This window comes from Anabas testudineus, chromosome 9 (assembly GCF_900324465.2).
Source record: "Anabas testudineus chromosome 9, fAnaTes1.2, whole genome shotgun sequence".
Taxonomy (NCBI): domain Eukaryota; kingdom Metazoa; phylum Chordata; class Actinopteri; order Anabantiformes; family Anabantidae; genus Anabas; species Anabas testudineus.
In genome coordinates this window covers 19,339,361-19,351,223 of record NC_046618.1, presented here as the reverse complement: position 1 = coordinate 19,351,223, position 11,863 = coordinate 19,339,361, and the positions used below count along the sequence as shown (strand labels likewise).

Here is an 11,863-nt window from a genome sequence, read left to right as displayed (position 1 = left end):
ACACCTGAGGTGTCAGACGCAGCAGCTGCCAGGTGTGAGGAGGTTCACGTACGGCGATGTCATGACTGAAGGACGCTGCTGCTGCTCCTCCGGGTCTGTGTCAGTCAAATGTAGTTCATTTCCAAAGAAGATCGACACTCGTCCGTCCGCTGGTGAGTGAGCAGCTGAGTTATGGGAACTTTTAATTGCGCCTCATACTTTTCCTCCTTTTACTTTTCTTGCAGCTGGAGGTAAACATGCATTTAAAACTACTTCTGCTGAACAGTATTCAACGCAGTTTCTCAGAGTTCAATTTTGATGTGTGTGTGTGTGTGTGTGTGTGTGTGTGTGTGTGTGTGTGTGTGTGTGTGTGTGTGTGTGTGTGCTCAGGTAGGTCAGCAGGGAGTAGCCACAACATGAACTCCTTGTTGTGCAATGTAATTCAATACCGTGTAATAATTAAGCAGCCTTCCTACCTGAACAACTTAGACTCAATTTCTATTAAAACATATTTTTTTTACATTACGTTTTGTGACCATGTGACTACTGGGTTGTAGTGTTTCCACTATTTTGTCCATACAACCGAACAATCTGACAGAAGCACCTTAATTGTCACCTGCCTCCTTTATTTGTCAGATGACTTAAATTATTAATGGAGATTTTTATAAGCATCAATGCATTTCTGCTAAACTTAACTTATTTACACTGACAATATTCGTTTATAGAAATGATAATTATGTTGTCATAGGATTTCATAACCCTCATGGTATGCTGTGTACCCGCCCAGCAATATTGTGGTAACATATTCAACAGTTCAACATACTAACACACTGGCATAATACAAAGTTTTAGCTTGTGCTGTTCTGTGAATTTAATTTAACTTTGTTCATTTAGATATGCAATTAAATAAAAAACTTATGTAATAAATAAAAATATGTAATTTATAATTTTCTTTTGTAATAAAATATGTGCACTGCAAATAAAATGTTGTGCACTTATAAAAGGGTTTTACCTCAGACATGCAAAGTCTGACTGCAAAGCTAAATAATTATTTTTGGCATTATGTGATGCGTAAGCTTAAGTCTTTTGTAAAAACTGAGAAATAAGACTCGTCCAGTTTGCAGCTTGCTCAAGTGATCCTGTTAAAACTTGTCGGAGCAGGTGCCGTAGCATGAAACTGAGCTCGCTGTTGCTGTGGTAACTGTACATAACAATAACGAAAAAATCTGGTAAATGGTGTAACCCCTGGTGGCATCGCATCCTTTAAATTATCAACCAGTAGCAAGTGAAGGAAGCTTTGCTTCACTTCTTCAGCGATTGAATAAAGTATTTCAGCGTTATGTAGCAAAGGGCAGGACTACAGGAAAAAGCAGTTTTAGAGTCTGAACCGTGAACCATGGTAAATTGGCTCTACTCACCACCTGTAAATTTCCTAACAGTCAAACATTAGAAAATCCAGCACCAGTGAGTAAAAACTGCGGACGGTGTGTTGTTGTTCTGTTGCCTAAACCTCTGAAATGCAAGTCTAACATGTACTGAAGTCTGTAAATTGTGTGTGCATGTGTGAGATCCTTATCTGTGTCACTGAAACTGAATGAGAATGAACTCCCAACGAATAAGGAAGTACATCAAAATGTGCATTAGGTTAAGGTTAAGTCAGAGGCTAACTTGAGTTAGATGAGTTAAACATGTTGGGTATTGATTCCCTACAATTATCCCTGAGCTGATCCAAGGTTTATTTTGCAGATTTAACACAATACCTTCAGATGGGCCTATAGCATAAGAAACCTGCCAAACGACACTGTAACTTCTTCTGGTAAATCCAGTTTCTTTTTTTGAAGCCAGCCGCTCCAGTGTAACTCCTTACCTTTGATCCGCCTTTGATAATTTATCACCCTCACATAGTGTTTAGGTGACGTTGCAGCTTCTTTCTTTGATGGAATGGAAACTGATGAAAGTGCCTGTATGTTGTCAGGTAATATTTCAGCTAACGTCATGTTTCATCTGCTCTTGATGTCTGGAGACGGCCTGTACGTGTCAGCTAAACGTGCAAGCACTTTTTTTGCTTGTTTTCCCTTCATTTGCCCTTGTTTTAAGTAGGAACAAGACACACAGCCAAGCCGCGGGTTTAAATCACCAGATTAACAACATGGTGGCGATGTCACTTTGTTTTTTAGGGCACACGACGTGACAGTTGGTGCCAGGATGAGGAGAGATCTTGGGTTGTTGCTGCTTTCGCTGCTGTCTGTAACTGTGAGGTGCAACAGTAAGTTAAAAGGCTTGCATGACATGTGCCTTGTTTAATTACATGATGTTTAATGGGGTGGTTCACTCAGAATGCAAACAAACTAAAGCAAACAACAACTCAAATCACTTATAGCACCTGCACATGTAGACAGCGGTGTTTTTTATTTTTATCACTGCACACAGCATTGGAAAATAAAAATAACTTTTTGTGCTGCAAGAAACTAGCAAGTAAAAACATCATATGTAATAAAATATAATATAGGGACTAATATAGAGAAAGAAAATAAAAAAAATAATGTCATAAAATTATTTAGTTTTGAAAATATGTAAAACGATGTTACATTTAGTAATTAAATTGATTGCTTAATATGGACATAGAGAAATGTTAGTCCCATTTATAATGTAAAATTAACAACAAAAAAACAAATGAATTAAATAAATAAAAAACTGGGAGAATGAACTACATATTAATTAAAGAGAAAAAAATTCTATTACTCCTCACTTAACTCGACTCGGCTGTTTTGTATGTAGATGATATGTATGTATATTATATATGTGTATATAATTCAGTTCTTAATGCTCAAACACTTTCTCCAATACTGTGACCTCAATCAAACAAAGAAAGGGTTTCTGTAAATACAGCACGTTAGCTTAGCTTAACTCAAGGTGGGGAAACTTGGATGTTTCCATCCTGCACGCTATATACTTTGCCAAAATAATGAAACTATTCACCAGATATTCAGCATTTCTCTTTCGCATTTCACGTCAATTTTCTAATGTCAACATTTTTTTAATGAATTTAAATTTTACATACTTACAATACCACATTTGGTAAATATGCCTTTTTAAAATGTAATTTGAGTGAATCCAACCTTTTAAATCGTAGCCTCAATGTGCCAAAGTTGCCAAAGTAGGAACTGGGAGCTGATGCTTGTTTGTCACACGTGTTGCCAGGCATGTCTCCACCAGGGAAACCAGTCCTACTTGGCTGCAGGTCCCCTGAGAAGGAGACGTTTACCTGCTGGTGGGAGCCGGGCTCTGATGGAGGACTGCCGACCACACATCGGCTCTTCTTTGAAAGAGACAAGTAAGTCCAATCAGTTAGTTAGTTTGATTATTTTACTGTTTTGTGCTTTGCCGTGGTCTTACTGAGCAGAAGTAAGATGTCGTTGTTGTCAGTGGTGCATTGTAGACAAGCGAGTGGAAAACTACCAGCTCCCTTGTTCACACACTTGTGCTCAGTCAGGTGAGCACACGTCTTCGTTGCTGTGCAAGTAAAACTGCAGCTTACCAACGCTTCACATGGGTGACCCTCATTTGCCTTGGCCTGAAGGCTAAATGCCAACACTGAGGAAAGCGATCGGTCACTTGGTGGATACAGTGTCTTTGGTTTGAAGATGAACTAGAATTGTCATTGCATGCCTCTTCTAACATGTGATGCTGTAGTTCACGTGTGTCTGTCCGGACTCATATTCTAATACGTTTATGCATCAGTCCTAGTCCAATTCCTTCCAGGTGTTTTTGTGATACAGCATTGGCAAGAATTTACAAGACAGACCGACGGACGGGCAACCTGACATTATAATGCCTCCAGCTCTGGCTTTCACGAGTGCAGAGGCATCATATTTTTGGGTTGTCCATTCATACTGGTACCCAATTCTTATGAACACAAAATCTGAGGAACACTTGGATTTATTTCTTCAAACTTTACTGTCAACTTGGACTCAACCATGAACTGATTAGATTTTGATTTGAAGGTCAAAAGTCGCAATCACAGTCACATATTTTACTCCCATGTCTATTTACTGCCTAGATTTATATAATAGAGTAATGGTTTGCTGTACCATTTGTGCAAATGTTCTCCTCACATGTCCTAAATACGATAACCAAAAGTGAAACAGCTCTTGTTACGCTACATCACAGCTTAGGTTCACACTTTTGGTTCATTAAATCTGTCAGGTAAAATATATTTCTTAGTTTTTTAGAAGATGACATTTGGTATCATGTTGCCGTGGTCAGTTAGGAAACCACACTTTACTCCTATTTGATTATCAAGTCACCATCAGTTAAACCCAGTTTGAATGGTTATATGTATTTACTGCCCACAGCAGTTTTATTATGCTGACTTCGTCATCTGCAGTAGGTATGTCAGCAAAATAGCCCAAACAGTGTTAACCCATATCCTGGTCAGTAAAGGTCTTGTTTTGTCTTTGTACAGTTTGGAGGGAATACACGAGTGTCCTGACTACCACTCGGCAGGGAGAAACTCCTGTTTCTTTGATAAGAGCCACACCTCCATCTGGGTTGAGTACTACGTGATGGTGGTGGCCTCTAATGTCCTTGGGAACGCCACTTCAGACCCCTTCAAGATGGACGTCATGGAAATTGGTATGTTATTAAAATTTTGTGGAATATCATGTCACAAGTCCCATTAAAAAGTCTGTTTTTAGTATTTTATATATCTGAGATCTACATATTATGAGAAATATGTAGAATATAAGTCATTGTGTTGTGTTTGGCTGAGCACTAAACTACCTATGGTACAACACATACAAAAAGCCGTGACCTTCTTTGGACTTTCTCCTGTATTGTTGTGTTACAGCACAGACCCACAGTAGATATAATTAGCATTTTCTGGCACTGATTAACTGTGACTCAAATCACTTATTAACTCAAAATTTCAAACTCTTGAGATAGTATTTAGGATTATCAACAATATCCAGAATCCCTTAACTCCACTGTGCTTTTTGTATTGTAGTAAAAGTGATCCACTTTGAACTACTGAATAATACTAGGATAAAAGCTGACACAACAGAAAATTATCTGTATTCATTCAGCTAATGATTGGCACACTTTTATGGACTGTGCAGCCTCCTTGAACTCGGTGAGGAATGGAAAAATACTGACTGACAGACATAAGGCACAAATGAAAACAGAATGAGGCGGAACTGGTTTCTACCTTGTGTTTAACTTGTGTACGCTGTCGGATCAAATTTCACACCTTTTATTTGGTTATGAAGACAGCGTAGGTGATCTCAATGCACTGTACTACAATACATCTGGAGGAGTGTCTTGTCCCATATACCAAAATAGCAACTGCACAACATTAGATTTTGTCCCAGTCATCTCAACTTACTCTGGATCAGATTTTTTAAAACTGTTTTTTATTTAATTAACTATTGAATTAATTAGGTATGTTTTGTTTTTTTGTGATGTCTTACAATCCTATAGTCTTTGGTGTCTCACGACCTACTTTTTAAACCTGCATGTGTGAAAGTATGCACAGACCAACATGCAGATTACTGCACATGGCACCTGGCTGAGATGGTGCGTTTTTATTTTAGCTTTGGTAAAAGCATGGTTCTATGGATGGTACCTGCAAAACAAATCACAAAACAATCATGACAGCCCAAGGTATACCCAGCTTTTACTGCTAATTAGAAAACGTTAAAATGCTCACATAGTAAGGTAAGATATGAACATGCTAAACACTGGGTCTTGTACTGTCTTGTGTTGACAGTAAAGCCCAACACTCCTGAAAACGTTACGCTGCTGGTGGAAGAGAGGGAGAACAGCCCATGTCTGAATGTCAGATGGGAACCTCCCCACAACACAGACACCAAGTCTGGCTGGGTCACCATTAAATATGAATTAAGAGTAAAACAAGAAAACAGCAACCAGTGGAAGGTGAGTGTTGAGAAACTCTGAAATAATTTTCCGATTAACAGAGTACAGTTAGTATAATATAGTATTGTCCTTGATAGTATTGTTTATTATGTTTGTTTTGTGCAGCAAGGTTTCAAGTCCTGTCAAATGGACTGACAGGATGTGTTTACAGGGGCCAACACTACATAATACATAATAAACTCAGATTATTATTTCAAAGAATGTGTTTAAAGCTGTTTCACATTTAGTATAATTTTGGAGCTGAAACAGTGACTTGATTTTAAATTTAAAAAATCCATAACAATTGTGTTGCAATTAAGTTTTTTTTTTTTACTTATTAAATGTATTACTGTACACGTCCACATATGGTCAGATTTTTTGTTTTGCGACATGATCATACACAGCACGTTTACATTTTTGAAAACAAGACATTTAGAGGCATCATTCCTGGCTCTGTAAAGCTTTGAAATTTTGCAATCCCACTTTCTTCATAACATTTATGTTTGTATGAAACAACAAAATGTTTTTTTTGAAATAATCACACAGATCTCTGACTTTCTATGAACTGTCATTTCATTCGTATAGTAAAAAAGTTAAACAAACCGCACCTACGACAGTTCGACAGAAAAGACAGTTGTAAATTTCCTGTAAAAAGAACAACTGTACAGTTTATTACCTTCAACACACGCACTCCCATACATGCCAAAAAACATGTACATGCTGTATAATAATGGGAAACAAACTAGAGGTTATAAATGCAGTTAAGTACAATATTAATTGGGATTGCTGTTGGCCATGACCTTGCATCAAGCACAAGGACCCTGCTGGAGGATCTAAAGCTGCCATCTGGTCCATAACGAGTTAAAAGTTAACAAGTACAGGCCCAAGCCTATTTTTTCTTTGAGGGTTATCAGTAAGATTTTAATGAATCATATTTACTTAAATAGTGTATAATAAAAGTGCCTTGTGGTGGCTTTTAGACCTGCCGAAGCTGGTTTTGGTATTTGCTGCAACAGGACAAAACTGAAACAACCTATAAACCTATCTGATTGTCAGGCAAACAATCAAGTTGTTGTGTAGACAGCCAATAGAAGGCAATGACAGGACTGCCTCCAGGACTGTCAACATGCCAGCTAAGTGACTCACTTCCATACTAAACATTAACAGTGTGTAACATATTTTAACCTGTCAGGGGAGTCCAGGGCAAAAATTTGTTATTGACCCCTGATATACATGTAAATTTCTGAGACCAGCCAGCCTGCTAGAGAAGTGTAGATTTAGATAAACTGTGTAAATGAAACGGTGATTATCTGGTACTACACTGGAGCAGCATTAACTCTACGCCCTATGTGGCTAATAGCACATTTTTGGTTATAGGTTGACTATATGGAGTCTAATCTTGTTATATTGATTATTACCTGACATCTTCTAACCTGACTGTCACATAACCTCAGTGAATCCTCTTGGTGGATTTTCACTGTTGCAATCAGCATATCATTGAACAATCTGATTCACCACTTCTGATAAAACAAATGTACCTAACCAAATTTGATCATTTCATATGGTGATTTGTGCTTTTCTCTTTTTCTTATCTCTCTCCGTTTAGGAATACACATCAGGTACACAAACCAATTTTATCCTGTACAACATCAGTCCTGGGATGATTTACACGGTGCAGGTGCGCTGTAGATTAGACCATGGCTCCTGGAGCGACTGGAGCAACTCCACCTGTGTAAAAATACCTAACTGTAAGTTGCAGATGTTATTTTCCAAGTCTAACTCTATGACGAGGTGACAATTGTTAGCAATAAAATTAAAAATTCTTCTTCTCCTTAGATTTTCAGAACGAGAAACCATTCTGGATAATGATTTCCATCGTCACTGCAGTTTCATTTATAACAGCTATGTGCATTTTGATCACCAAGAGAAAATAGTATGTATCTCATGAAAAGAAAGGTATACAGCTCCCCATATAAAGTCAGGGTGAGACAGCTAATCCGATTCTCCACTCATCTGCTTTTGTTCCTCAGTGTAAGGCAGTATCTTCTGCCCCCTGTTCCTGGTCCAAAGATAAAAGGAGTTGATGTTCAACTTCTCAAGGTAACACTGCATTTCTCTTGAATTTACAACACATGCAAAAACTCCTGAAAACAGTACTAAATTAACCATAAGTAACCTTTCCAGGCTGGTCGATCTGAAGATGTTGCTAATGCCCTGATCATCAACCAGAATTTTCCTCCTATGGTGGCCTTGATGGATCAGATTGAGGAGTTCATAATCGTGTGTGATAATGATGATGGACTCCTGCCAGGCACGCCCAGTCTCCAAAAAAGAAAAAAAAGCTTGATTGTTCCTGTTGGTTTCCACTTAGAAATCCAACCTGAAGAAAACAATGATCAAGAGGACAACTTTGTGAAAAGCAATAAGTCTCTCTCACAGGAGAGTTTATCTAAAATGGAGCCAACACAGAAACAGCTCTGTCCAAGTATAAACTTTACAAGCATGGATATAACAGATCAGAGTTCATCATATTGCAACAGTGCAGCTGAGAACATCACCCAACCTTTCGGGAACAGCAGTTATGTGGATATTCAGAGACAAAACAATATTGTGGAGGTGGATGGGAAACAAGTGGATTACAGCAGAGTGAAAGAAGTGAAAGGTGACAATATTCTTATCATCGAAAGAGAAGATGTCCCGGGGTACATGGACATTCTGAGGCGAGAGGAGAACATAACAGAGGACTACAGCAGGGTGAAAGAGGTGCACAGTGACAATACGGTCGTCCTGCAGAAACAAACTGCCTCAGCGGACTCTTCATTTAGGGAAAATGGTAACCACGACACAGACTGCGCCAATGTCAAGCTAAGAAATGCTTATGTTATTACGCCCAGTAAAGTGGGTGGGTGCACAGATCTCAGTAGCGGGTATGTAGAGACTGTACCTACATCACCACAAATGTACAGTAAGGTTTCTTTAATGCAAATGATAGATGTCCCTGGTCAGGCTGGATTACCGTGACATTTGGTACACCCATTTGTGGCTTTTCTTATGGCAACACCACAGACTTCACCTTTTGTGGTTCAGAGTGGAATATTGTCACAACTATTGGATGGATTGCTGTAAAATGTGCTACAAATATTCAGCGTTGCTTGAGGATATATTTTACCGACACTGGTGATCCTCTGACCTTCCCTCTACGGCATCTATTAGGTCAAGTGTGTCCGTTTTTAGTGCTTGACATCTGCCTGATCGATGGGCAGAGACTATTGTTCTGGCATTGCATTGAATCTTGCTGAGATTTTTGGCTGTGAAATATCTAAACAAATATGGGCTGGATTACCACAACATTTAGCACATTTGTGTTCCCTACAGCATGAAACTGCTCAGTTTTGTGAGCCTTTGACTTTTTCTCTTTACTATGAGGTGGACATTTTTTGGTTTGGAGTGACATATTTTAACATCCACTGAACTTATTATTGTGCAATTCACTACATACTGTATATTGAGTGTCCCCAGAGGATAAGCTTAATAACTTTGGTGAGTTCCCGTTCAACACTATTATCAGGTCAATTTCATCATTTATCATTTCAATTTGTCCAATGCTTTAATCTCCAAGACAACTAATTGGCAACTTTAGCATGTAACAGGCAAATGTTTTGTAAACTTTAGACATTCCCCACTGACATTAGGGCTCTAACTGCACAGAATCATTGTTACTCGCTTTTTAGTCATTTTAAGTGATTTGTTGACATAAAGAAAACAAAGAGATGATTCATGAGGCTTCTAAGAGTAGCTGGTAGTGATAATGGTTTTGCCATATGTTGTGTTTGCCTCAGGCAAGTAAATTCTGGTCATACTGGTTTGTCTGTGATGTGCCCACAACAAAGAGACTGTATCACTGCAACAGCAAATTCATATAATAAAAACTTCAGGCGATATACAGTATATTATAATGTAAGGAAAAAAAGATGGAACTAAACATAATAGCAGGACAAGTAGCAGTACTATTTATTTATTGTAGATGCTATTGTATGCTACTAGTATAATCTATGTTCTTTGACTTGCATCTGATTTTAAATGAATTGCTTTATTCTAAATTATTTAGGTTTTATTCCAAAAAGATCCATCCTTTTTATCCATTTTCTTAGTTATTTAAAATGACAAATTATTAGTTTTTTTTAAATGTATTTTAGTAAGAAATTTCAAAATGCTAATAAATGATGTTGCACTGTATAACATTGAAACATTTCAGATGTAGAACCAGCACAGTCTACATTAAATCAAATAACATTATGGATTAATAAAGAAATCATACATTACCATTTAAGGAAAGAAAAAGTAATTAATTCAAATCAGTTGGCATGGGTGGTATCAAATCAATTTGTATTTTCTTTTGTCACAGAAACAAAGATGTGTAAGTTTATTCTTCATACATTTTAAGCATGCTGGGATTTGAATGACACGTTAAATCCACACCTGCTGTTAAATCCACACCTAATTTTGTTAAGTCAGGTAAATGACAATGTCAGTCTGAAATAGCATAAAGCATAAACAGGTCTATTTTTGCACTATTGTTTTCATTGATCTCTCTAAAGAACCCGTTTCTAAAATAATAAATATGCTTAAGCTCCCTAAAATTCTTGTTAATGTTTTTAAAATATTTAAAAGATCTCAGGACATACTGTAAGTTTAGTTTTGTAATGCCACCTCTCTGTGATATTGGGGTTCCTCAAGGAAGTGTACTCAGCCTATGACTCTTCTGCTTTATCCTAATAACCCACTGATTTAAAGTAAATGCTGCATTTGTGACCTTTATACAAATGATAAAACACTGACCTTTGATTGGTATAAAAATAAAATGACCCAGATGTTAGTGTAAATGTTATTAATTTCTTCATTGAAATGTGTCTTTCACTATTCATAAATAGGCTTTATTCAACAATGTGTAAAAGAGCTGGATTACAAAATATATCTTTAGTTACAACAACATCAGGCTTTATCTTAACTTCCTTTGTCTCTTCCTCATTTAACATTTCAACAATTAAAATCTTGTCTTTCACAGTTTGGACTACTACTGTACCGCCACAGAGCTTCTTAAACCAAATAGAGTTTTTAAAAGAATAGTTTTGGAAATATGTTTAGCAGTTTTTGTTTGGCAGAGAATTAGGTAAGACAACTGATACCACTAATACTGCATCTACACAGTAAGTGATAGCCTGGCTCTGTCTTAAGGAAACAAGATCGCTCCAGCAGCAGATCTACAGCTCATTAACACCTCACATTTGATTTTTAATTTGTACCAAAACTGTAGAACCTACAGAATGAGAATTATTTAAGTGCTGTCATTTTTCACCCAACTCTCTGCCAGAGAGTGAATAAGTATATTCCTTAAAATGTTTAACATTTACATAAGACTACATTCAGACTTACCATAGCATAAAAAGCATGTGCTACTGATAATATTAACGATGGCTCTGTTCTCTGTCAGTCCTAGAACTACAATGGAGAGCAGCCATAATTAATGTTGTTAGTCAGACCTGTGTTTTTCCTGTTGTAACATGTTAAAACATCAGACATGAAAACTGCATTTGTTTGTATGACAAACCTTCCCAGCAGGACTGTACCAAGGTTTACTGTAATAAGCTACTCACCTGCAAGATACCAAGTTCTAATTTCTTCTTAAATCCTACTCCTCAACTCCTAGTAACAATAAGATTTAGCAAGATAATTTTCCAACATTAAAGATTTGGAACATTTTTACCAGATTACTTTTCATCTTCATAAGTGATGACCATTTTCTATCCTTTACAATCTGTTAAAAGAATTTACTTTGTTATTTATTGCTTATTTTACCATGATTGCACTTCAGATTTTTATATTCTGTCATAATGCTATTTTACTTTGCTATTGTTTTTTCTCAGTAAAAAAAAAACAAAGAAAAAAAAATTTTTTAATATGTTTTTATGGG

At 37.1% G+C, this 11,863-nt stretch overlaps 1 protein-coding gene across 1 annotated transcript; it reads left to right on the top strand.

Annotated features, from left to right (window-relative positions):
- On the top strand, nucleotides 1-10,954 carry prlrb (prolactin receptor b). The gene is made up of 9 exons (XM_026342778.1): nucleotides 1-152; nucleotides 2,157-2,245; nucleotides 3,181-3,313; nucleotides 4,445-4,614; nucleotides 5,747-5,913; nucleotides 7,499-7,640; nucleotides 7,729-7,825; nucleotides 7,923-7,992; nucleotides 8,077-10,954. The coding sequence occupies exons 2-9, from the start codon at nucleotides 2,185-2,187 to the stop codon at nucleotides 8,911-8,913; spliced, it is 1,677 nt and encodes a 558-aa protein (XP_026198563.1). The 5' UTR covers nucleotides 1-152; nucleotides 2,157-2,184; the 3' UTR covers nucleotides 8,914-10,954.
- The last annotated feature ends 909 nt before the right edge of the window (nucleotides 10,955-11,863 follow it).